The sequence below is a fragment of the Neomonachus schauinslandi genome, chromosome 1 (genome assembly GCF_002201575.2).
Source record: "Neomonachus schauinslandi chromosome 1, ASM220157v2, whole genome shotgun sequence".
Lineage (NCBI taxonomy): Eukaryota > Metazoa > Chordata > Mammalia > Carnivora > Phocidae > Neomonachus > Neomonachus schauinslandi.
The window spans coordinates 213,370,636-213,381,105 of record NC_058403.1 but is presented as its reverse complement, the minus strand read 5'-3'; the positions used below and the strand labels follow the sequence as shown (position 1 = coordinate 213,381,105).

At 61.4% G+C, this 10,470-nt stretch overlaps 1 protein-coding gene across 3 annotated transcripts; it reads left to right on the top strand.

Moving 5' to 3' along the window:
- Positions 1 to 333: 333 nt before the first annotated feature.
- Positions 334 to 9,895, top strand: CSNK1G2 (casein kinase 1 gamma 2). Of its 3 annotated transcripts, XM_021705603.2 has the most exons (11): positions 334 to 764; positions 7,100 to 7,140; positions 7,277 to 7,346; positions 7,431 to 7,579; positions 7,669 to 7,903; positions 7,968 to 8,053; positions 8,125 to 8,209; positions 8,302 to 8,450; positions 8,613 to 8,696; positions 8,779 to 8,885; positions 8,980 to 9,895. In XM_021705603.2, exons 1-11 carry the CDS (start codon positions 581 to 583, stop codon positions 9,032 to 9,034), a joined length of 1,245 nt encoding a protein of 414 aa, XP_021561278.1. In that variant the 5' UTR covers positions 334 to 580; the 3' UTR covers positions 9,035 to 9,895. The 3 variants fall into 3 exon arrangements, with proteins under 3 accessions (XP_021561278.1, XP_021561279.1, XP_021561277.1); XM_021705604.2 differs by lacking the exon at positions 8,613 to 8,696; XM_021705602.2 differs by having other exon boundaries at positions 7,277 to 7,579.
- The last annotated feature ends 575 nt before the right edge of the window (positions 9,896 to 10,470 follow it).

The window sequence follows — 10,470 nt, the reverse complement described above, 5'->3', positions numbered from 1 at the left end:
CGCAGCTGGCCTCGGGGTTCTAGGGCCTCGGTCACACGACCAGCCCCGACTTCTGCCAGTGGGGCTGTCCCTGAGTCACGGGGTGTGGGTCACTCGGCAGCACGTCTCACACCAGCTTGACATGTGGCACTCACAGGGGGCTGGGGTCACTGCACCCCTCTGTCCGGGCCCCAGGAAGGCGTGGCTCGCGCTCGCACCTTCGTAGATCTTTCAGCGTGCGCTTGGCGGCCCGAGCCTCTCATGGTGCTGCCCTCGGGTCCCCCTGCCAGGCTAGGGCTGCGTCGTGGACACGCGTGGCCTCCTGACCCGTGTCTCTGTTTCTTTGCCAGCCGGGAACCACGAGATTTGAGGTGGCGGGACCTGTCAACAGAATGTGTCGTCCCCCTGCATGTGACCCCGAGGCCACCGAGATGAGCACCAGCACCGGGCCCTGGCAAGCGCCGACGTCTCACTAGCCGGGAGCCACCGGGCCACCATGGTGTACTAGCCCCGAAGAGCCGGCCGCAGCCTCAGGTCTGCACAGACCCGGGATTTGCACGGCAGCTGAGTCACCGTGGAGAGGCCAGGGTACCACAAACTTATGGATTTTGACAAGAAAGGAGGGAAAGGGGAGTCGGAGGAGGGTCGGAGAATGTCCAAGGCCGGCGGCCGGACCAGCCATGGCGTCCGGAGCTCGGGGACCAGCTCAGGGGTCCTGATGGTGGGACCCAACTTCCGGGTCGGGAAGAAGATAGGCTGTGGCAACTTCGGGGAGCTCCGGCTAGGTGAGCCCCTTGCTTATATTCCGGGGCACGGGGAGGGGGAGGCCGCCCGATGGGGCTGTGGCCACCACTCCCAGATGACTTCCAGATGGTTGGGACTGGGAGTTCAGGTAAGTGTGAGATTCTGCTCCCCAAGGGGGAGGCTTTGCCAGAGGGGTGGACCCCTAGCCTCACCCTGTGTTTTTGAGGGACAGTTTTGTGGGGGATCTGTGTGTCCCCCCCATACAGGGGGGACCCACGTGGAAGTTTCTAGTTGGTGCGCCCAGGTGCGTTTGCAAGGTGAAATGCGAGCTTAGCTCCTGCTGAGCACTTAGCTGTCAGGAACCGCAGGCAAAGCCTGAGCCCTGCCCAGTGGCGGGTGTCACTGCTTGGGCCCCAACCAGCGGCCCTGAGAGCCTGGGTTGAGATGCCGTCCTGAGCCAGAGCCACACCACGGCCGCTCCGGAGGCTGCAGGACTGGGCTTGGGCCGTGGAGTCTCACTGCCTGTCTGTGGCTTCAGGAAGCCCTGGGCTTGGGCCTTCTGAGCCGGCCGACTGTCAAGGGCTGGGGTCCGGTTTCCGTGTGCCGGTTGAGGGGGGCATGCAGGGCAGGTGCTGGGCTTGAACAGCGGATGTGTCCGTCTGTCTGTCTGCAACACTGCCAGACTCGCGGGCGAGAGCGCAGTGCAGCCGTGTCCAGCCGTCCTGGCACGGCCCCGGCCGCCTAGTAGCTGGTTCCGCAGCTGACCCCAGACGGAGCCGCCTTCACCCCCTCCCGCTGCCCTGTTAGGATGTGCGTTTTTGCACACACATGCGCACACAAACCAGGACGCGCACACAGGCTGAGGCCTGACCTGCAGCCTGGGGGCTACGGGGGCCTGTCCTTGGGGTGTCAGGATCAGCAGCCTACATGGTACGGCCCTGCATAGACAAATGAGAGTGTGCGGTGGGGCCGTGGGGTACAGCAGCCTTGGGTTTAAAACAGTTTTAAAATTGAGGTATGTGGTGTTTTCTGCCTGGCTTTTGCTCAGCGTGATTTTGAGTGTCCCCAGTGTTGCGTGTGTAGGTAGCTGGTCGTCCATCTGTATGTCTGCGCCCCGTTTTCTTCATCTGTTCTCCTGCTCAGGGACATTTTTACCATTGTGAATAAAACTGTCCTGAGCGTCCCTCTGCAGGTCTTGCCAGACTGATCTCCACAGTGATGGTAACCTTTCTAAACTCCTGTGGGCAGCATCCGAGGGTCCTGCATGTCCCATGTCCCCATCAGCATTTGGGGTCGTCAGATTTTTCTGTTTAGAGCATGCTCGGGGGTGTCAAGGGGTTTTCATTTGCATTTCCCGATGATTCATGTTCTCCTGTGCATCGTGTGTCTTTTTTCCTGGCGATTTGAAGGTTTTCCTTTTATCTTTGGTTTCAGGTTTTGATTCCTCATTGTTTAAGGGGGATTTCTTTGTGTTTATCCTGCTTGGGATTGATTAAGCTTCATAGATCTGTGTAATACTTTTTCATTAAATTGGAAGAACTTTAGTCATTGTTTCTTCAAATCTTTCCCTGCCTTCGTCTTCGTGTCTTTTGCATCCTCAGACTCCGATTACACATAGGTCAAGCGTTTGATGCTTTTCTGCAGGTCCCTCCAGCTTCTTTTGAGTTTTCTTTTAGCCTTTTTTTTCTTCTTTGCTTCAGTCTGGTTAGTTTTTACTCTTTTATAAGTTCGCCCTTCTTTTTCTCTGCTTTGTCTGGTCTATTGTTGAAGCCATTCAGGTCAATTTTTTCATTTCATACACAGTATTTCTCACTTCACTGGATTCCCCTGTTTCTCCCTTGAGGTTTATTTATTTTCCCCATCTTGCCCTTTAAATCCTCACACGTCCTTGTGATGCTAAATCTTGGGCGCCTGGGTGGCTCGGTCGTTAAGCATCTGCCTTCGGCTCAGGTCATGACCCTACGGTCCTGGGATCGAGTCCCACATCCGGCTCCCTGCTCGGCAAGAAGCCTGCTTCTCCCTCTCCCATTCCTCCTGCTTGTGTTACTGCTCTCGCTATCTCTCTCTCTGTCAAATAAATAAATAAAATCTTTAAAAAAAAATGCTAAATCTTTGGCACCTTTGACTGTTTTTTCTTGCTGCTGTCTCGTTTGCCTCCTTTTGCACACGTCTAGTACTGTCTTATTATCTGTTGGAAATTGTGGGTGCCACGTGTGGAATGTCTGCGTTACGCTTTGTCTTGGAGGCTCATCTTGACGTCGTCGGCGTCTGGTGGGCAGCTGAGAGCTGACCTGACTCAAGAGCTGGAGTCACGTCTGTCTCACGCAAGGGCATCCTGGGTTCTCAGCCAAGGGTCGGGGGAGTTCAGGAAGGCCTCCGAGTCTGGATGGCTGCAGCTCCAGCCTTGTGTGGCCCCCAGGATCTTCCTTCTGCTCATAGCCCCTTGGGAGGTGAGACTGCTGACGTTGGTGAGGCCCTCGGAGCCCCAAGCACCTGAACTCCTCCAGCTGTCTGCGCACCTGGCTTCAGACACATGTGGGCATGAGTACACGGGCTCCCTTCAGCTCACGCTGGCCTTCAGGGACTTCGGCTCTCCCTCAACCCATGCTTGCCTTCAAGGACTTCGGCTCTTCCTCAACTCACGCTGGCCTTCAAGGACTCTGGCTCTCCCACAACTCCCACGGGCAGTCAGAACGTCAGAGTTTCTTCAACAAGACACAATAAAGTTATCAGTTACCATAAAGGATCAGTTAGAATCATCAGAGTTTAAAACATCTTTTATGAGGGGCGCCTGGGTGGCTCAGTTGGTTGAGTGTCCGACTCTTGGTTTCGGCTCAGGTCGTGACCTCATGGGTCGTGGGATCGAGCCCCACGTGGGGCTCTATGCTCCGCGGGGAGTCTGCTGGAGATTCTCTCCGGCCCCTTCCCCCACTCACACGCACGCGTGCGCGCTCTCTCTCTCTCTGTGAAATAAATAAACCTTAAAAAAAAACACCCATGTATTTATGAGAAAACCTTGTTAGGAGCGTGGACAGGCAAGCCACAGATGGGCAGTGCTCAGAGAGCACCATGTGACAAAGCCCTGGTGTTTGCGCCCGTGGAAGGACAGCTCAGTAATAAAAAGACACTCCAATTAAAAACGGGCACGAGAGGGGCGGGCGGCCGGCTCCATTGGAGGACCGTGTGACTCTTGATCTCGGGCTGAGAGTTTGAGCCCCATGTCAGCTGTAGAGATGACTTTAAAAAAAAACACTAAAAACAGGCAAGAGATGTGAAGAGAGACTTCACAAAAGCAGACCGATGAATCGCCAGGGAGCTCAGAAGGCACACTGCCTCATCGGCCACGAGGGAGGGCAGCCACGTGAGTCACACTCCATGTTTGCAGCACAAGCGGCAGACTTGGCGGAGCGGGCCCGCGAGCCGGGAGGAAGTCCGCATCCTAACACCTCCGCGTAGCTCGTAAGAACACCGGGCTGGCGGCGGGCTGGCTGCAGTATGGACAAACCTCCCGTGCGCCGCGCCGTGTGGAAGGAGCCGGGACGGAGGGGGCCAGGCCGGATTCTGTGCGGGCCGGTGCCCCTCGGTGGATGCGTCTCGGGCCGTGAAGGTGGGGCCGGGCCCGGACTCTGCTGGCGACGTGCTCATCGCAGGGGGCGCTTCACGTGTGTGCACTTCACGGGTCAGTGTCTCCCCTCAGCCGCGGGTCCTACTGAACCTAGTCCGTGCTCTTCATTGGTAGGATATGGAGGGTACTGATGTCTGCTGCTTTGAAATGCTCTGATTTTGTTAAAAATAAGGGAGATGAGGGGCACCTGGGGGGCTCCGTCGGTGAGGCGTCTGCCTTCGGCTCAGGTCGTGGTCCCGGGGTCCTGGGATCGAGCCCCGCGTCGGGCTCCCTGCTCGGCGGGAAGCCTGCTTCTCCCTCTCCCGCTCCCCCTGCTTGTGTTCCCTCTCTCGCTGTCTCTCTCTCTCCCTCTCCTTGTCAATTAAATAAATGAATAAAATCTTTAGAGAATAAATAAGGGAGATGAGTGGGTGACAGGTGCACAGAGACAGTGGAACGAAGAGCAGGTGGTTTCTGCTGCTGTCATCTAGGGGGTGAGGATGTGGGTCTTCCCCGCAGGGGTTTTCCATTTTTTTATGTTTGAAACTTACATCGTAAGATGTGAAGGAAAAACCTAAGAGGCAAAACCTGTTTTTCATCAAAGCCCAGGAAGCAGGGCTTCAGGAGAGCTTTCCTGCCCTGCTGCTGAGCGTCCGTGAAGAGCCTCTTAGCTGAGTTGTCTGCGCAAGTGAACGGAGGTCTGCGGGAAGGCGGGGGCCCTCTGCCCGCCCCTCCCAGGCCGCGGCAAGAGATGGGGGCGGAGAGAACGCAGGCTGCGGGAGAGGCGAGCCGGGCTCCTCCCGGACAGCACCGTCGTGGGGTCGTGGGTGCGCAGCCGCCTGGGCAGTCGCTCAGGGTGCAGTCGGAAGTGAATGTTTTGTTCGAGCAACAGCTGGGGAAGGAAAATGTAAACACACTGCCTGGGTCAGCACGCCCAACCCTGCCAAGTGCCCGTGGAACGAGTGAATCCGTAGCAGGACGTGCACGCGCTCCCGCCGAGAACGAAAACCTCAGGGAAATTCGCTTGCGCGTGGCGGCCGGGCGGCTGGAGTTCAGCTGTGCCCCCCAGGTTCTCCCGCAGGCCTGCGGGGACCCCTCGGCACGCGGCGTGCCGGGGAAGCTGACCCGCTGGCTCTCGAGCCGCCGCCCCTGGGAACCAAGGCCCCGGGAGGGCGGAGGCCGTGCCGCAGTCGCCCCGCCCCCGCCCCCGCCGGCGCTGCCCCCACACAGACAGCTGGGAGCGCGCCCGGGATGGGGTGGTGACTGGGGGGAGGGGCTCACAGGCGCGGGGAGCCCCGGCCTCCGCCTGGGGGGGGGGGGGGTACGCAGCGGGGTCTCCGCCGCCGCGTTGGCGGTGGGGAGAGTAAGCTGAGGCCTCTTCCCACAGTGGATCCTGCTTGAGGCCAGGGGGGCAGACCGTGTGGCATCTTGGAGGACCAGGTGCCCCATGTGGAGCCACGTTCATGGCCCTTGGGGTCCCGTGAGGCCAGGCCGAGGCCATGGGCCAGGATCTCTACTGGAGACGGGGACACAGCTGTCCACGCTGCTGTGCCCGGTAACCCCCAGAGGGTTGGGGGGCAGGGGCAAGCGCTTGGGCTTGAGGGGCTAGGGCAGCCCTCTGTTACGCAGCAGGTCACCGGACCGCAAAGCCACGTGGGTGCTGGGTGTCCACACACAGGGCACGGAGACCCTTCTCAGAAGCCCTGAGCCACAGGGCTGGGGCCGTCTCACCATAAGTCCCGTCTGTGGGGCTCTAGCAGGTGAAGTCTGGGCTGCGGCAGGTTCCGGAACTCGTGTGTTTTCAGTTCTCTGAGGTTGGGCGTGTGGGCTCTTTCTGTGTGGGTTCCTGGAGGTCCTGCTGGTCAGCGATGGGCCTGGGAAGACCCTGCCCCGGCTTGCTCTTCCCTGTGAGGCACACAGATTCCTGGCCCCAGGTGTGGTGAGCTCTGGTGCCCTGGGAAGCCAGCCAGGGGCTCTCTGCCCACCAGGTGCCACTGAGCAGTGTCTCAGTGGGCCACGGGTTCCGGCAAGGGGCAGGGCCCTGAGGCCTGTTCCCTTTCTGCACCACAAGGGAGCTCCCCACGCTGATGGCCGGTGTGGAGCGCCTTGGGTGAGTCATCGCAAGACAGGACCTGGACAGGCCTCTCCATGTGGCTTCTTGCCAGGGGGCCGTGCTCTGCGGGGTCGGGGTCTGCTGGTGGGTCAGACAGGAGGAGATGAGCCAGGGGCAGGGGCTGTGGACTGCTCTGGGGCTGCTACTAGGTAGAGGCAGAGCAGGTGCTGGAGTATAGAGTTACCGGTGAGAAGGGGCGGGGGGTGTCCCGGGGAGCCAGGAGGGGCTGCTGCAGGCCAGATGACGTAGGCGGAGGGGAACACCAGCCTCTGCTGCTGCGCTGTGGGAGCTGAAGAGGGGCCTCGGGGTCACCGTGGGTCTGTTTTCTCTCTTTTTTAGATGGGAGAAATTGGCACGAGTTGGTGTACTGGCGGGAAGGATCCCCTAGAGAGGAGTTGGGAGCAGCCTCCTTGACTGGGCGGGCCTGGGTGGGGGGGCAGCAGGGCTGGCTGCAGGGGGGCTGGAGGATGAGGGTGTGGGGCAGATGGGGGCCACCTGCGGCGGGGCAGGGGGCTTTGTAGGCATTCTTGTCACTCACAGGACATGGCCGGGCTCAAGGGGGTCTGCTAGGGAACAGGAGGTGGCCCTGGAGGCGTGGGTCAGGTGGGGTCTCCCCCGTGCTGGGGGCCCTGCCGCGCTGACGCACCTCTCTCCCACAGGGAAGAATCTCTATACAAATGAATACGTAGCTATTAAACTGGTGAGTTCAGGCCTTCCCTCCCACCGCCCAGTGGGGCCTCAGGGGTCCTGAGCTCAGACTGGCCCGGTGGGTCTCCTGGGGGGTGGGGTGCACGCACAGTGGGTCCCCTGACCACGTGTCCACCTGTCCTTCCCAGGAGCCCATCAAGTCCCGGGCGCCTCAACTGCACCTGGAGTACCGTTTCTACAAGCAGCTCAGCGCCGCAGGTACCTGGGCCCCGCGCAGTGGGGGCGCAGTGGGGGCCGCGAGGGTGCCACCAGGTCCCACACAAGTCTGTGTCGCCCCTGCAGAGGGCATCCCTCAGGTCTACTACTTCGGCCCATGTGGGAAGTACAATGCCATGGTGCTGGAGCTGCTGGGGCCTAGCCTGGAGGACCTGTTTGACCTGTGTGACCGCACGTTCACGCTCAAGACGGTGCTCATGATCGCCATCCAGCTGGTACGGCTGGGGGTGCTGGGGAGGGGCAGGGGGCAGGGGAGGGGCGGGCGGGCCGAGGGGACAGCCCTGAGCCCCCCTGCCCACCACAGATCACGCGCATGGAGTACGTGCACACCAAGAGCCTCATCTACCGCGACGTGAAGCCCGAGAACTTCCTGGTGGGGCGGCCGGGCACCAAGCGGCAGCACGCCATCCACATCATCGACTTCGGCCTGGCCAAGGAGTACATCGACCCCGAGACCAAGAAGCACATCCCCTACCGGGAGCACAAGAGCCTGACGGGCACAGCGCGCTACATGAGCATCAACACGCACCTGGGCAAGGGTGAGCCGCGCGCGGGCCGGGCGGGGGGGCGCGCGGGCCGCGCTGACCTGCTCTCCCCCCGCAGAGCAGAGCCGCCGCGACGACCTGGAGGCGCTGGGCCACATGTTCATGTACTTCCTGCGTGGCAGTCTGCCCTGGCAGGGGCTCAAGGTGGGCGCGGGGCCGGGGGTGCGGGCGGGGGGGGCCTGTGGGTTGGTGTCGGCTGACCGCTCTCTCCACAGGCCGACACGCTCAAGGAACGCTACCAGAAGATCGGGGACACCAAGCGGGCCACGCCCATTGAGGTGCTCTGCGAGAGCTTCCCAGGTGAGGGGCGCCCCAGCCCTACGGCCCCGGGCCCCACTGACCCCCCGCCCCCGGGCCCCATTGACTCGTGCGGCCCTGCTGGCTCTCCACAGAGGAGATGGCCACCTACCTGCGCTACGTGCGGCGCTTGGACTTCTTCGAGAAGCCGGACTACGACTACCTGCGCAAGCTCTTTACCGACCTCTTCGACCGCAGCGGCTTCGTGTTCGACTATGAGTACGACTGGGCGGGGAAGCCCCTGGTACGTGGGGGTCCCCGGACCGCTAGAGCCCTGGTTCCTGCAGTGGGTGAGGCCCCAGGATGTGGGGCCAGGAGCCTTGGTGCTCCATGCCCATGGGACCCCAGGTGTGTGGTGGGTGGGAGTAGGCTGCCCGGCCTCAGCGCTGCGTCCTGCCCCCTGCAGCCGACGCCCATCGGCACGGTCCACTCCGACCTGCCCTCGCAGCCTCAGCCTCGGGACAAAGCCCAGCTACACAGCAAAAACCAGGTGAGGGGCTGGGCCAAGGACCCCAACCATGGGGGCGGTGGGGCAGGGCCCACCTGACCCCCCTGCTGCCTCCCCAACCCAGGCGCTGAACTCCACCAACGGGGAGCTGAACGCGGATGACCCCACTGCCGGGCACTCCAATGCTCCCATCACGGCGCCCGCGGAGGTGGAGGTGGCCGATGACACCAAGTAAGGCCCCGGGCAGCAGCCGGGCGTGGGGACACCGTGGGCCCCCTCCCCACCACCGGCCCCATGTCCGTGTTCCCTCGCCCACCCTGTGCAGGTGCTGCTGCTTTTTCAAGAGAAGGAAGAGAAAAGCAGTGCAGCGTCACAAGTGATGACCCTCCTGCCGCAGCCACCCCGGCGAGCCTGGCCCCGGCCACGTGGCCCACAGCCAGGACAGACTGTAGGGCCAGCCGCGGCTGCCCGCCCCCCACGCGGGGTCACTTCCTCCACGTGAGACTTTGTGAAATTTCTACACCCGTGTCTGGTCCTCCCCTCCAAGAGCATTAACTATTTCAAACAAGGAGAAGAGAAACAGTGGCCACCCTGCCCTGCGCCCCTCCCGCCCGCCTGCTGAAGTGAGTAGTCGGCCGCCCGTCCCGTTAGTCTCATAAAGTCCAGCTTGTCTCCCTCGATCCAAAGGCCGTTTTCTCGAGGGGGTGCTGTGGGCGTTGCTGCCGGGGCGAGCCTGCCCTGGGCCTCCCTGCGCCATGGGGGAAGACAGGGTGGGGGAGGCCCCCCAAACCAAAATGCTGCACCAAAGCCTGGGCCGGCGGGCACAGCCCCGCAGGGTTTCCTGCCACACCTGTTCGTGGAGCTGTGTCCAGGGTCCCGGAGCCCCGGGGGCGGCCTCCTGCTTGGCACTCGGGCCGCGGTCTGTGCCCGGGTGTGCGTGGGCTTCTCGTGTCTGTGCTCCACGCCGCCGGCGGACCAGCAGGAGACAAGCGCCTTAAAGCCCTGTCCCAGCCCTGCAGGTGCGTCCAGGGCCGGGCAGCCCTGGTGGGAGTGTGGTCCTCCTGGGCCCCCCCCCGGAGGGCCCACGCTGCCTCAGGGTGGAGCAGCCGGGGAAGGCCTGGCAGCGGTGTGTGTGTCTAGGTCTTGCTTTACACGGTGTACAGAAATGGCACTTCGGTTTCTCTGATGCTTCCTGGAAGCCATAGAGTTTAGGGGCTTTTTTAAAAAAATAAAGGAAAATGAAAGCACTCCTGAGTGTGGTGTCCGGTGTTTCCAAGAGGCTTGACTGAAGCAGCAATGGCAGCACAGATGCTTATGTCCCTGGGAGGGGCAGGCTCAGGGGGTGACCCCTTGCTCAAGAGACATGGACGGTCAGAACAAGAGAACCGAGAACTCTGGTCGGTGTTGGAGCGGGGCTTGGTTGTGTTTGGGGTCTGGAGACACTGCTGTTAACCTAGTCAAGATGAGAGCGAAGGACAGGTAAGGGACAGGTCCCCTTGGGCCTGGCTTCACACAAACACATTAGAAACCCTAACGAAGTGGCTTGTTCTCCAGGAGAAATGGGGAGGTGGGCAGCTGCAGCTGGATGCTTGGGTCTCCAGTGCACCTGACAAAGTGGGGAGCCCCGGGACAGCCTCACCAGTTGCCTTGAATGCAGCACAGAGGAAAAGAGATCTCCCTGGTGGATGCTGCGGACTGCACGTGTTCCCCCAACGTTCATACGCTGACAACCTAACCCCAGTGGGGTGGGACGGTGTTAGGGACAGGGTCTTTGGAGGTGATGAGGGTTAGGTGAGGTCATGTTGGGGGGGAGCCC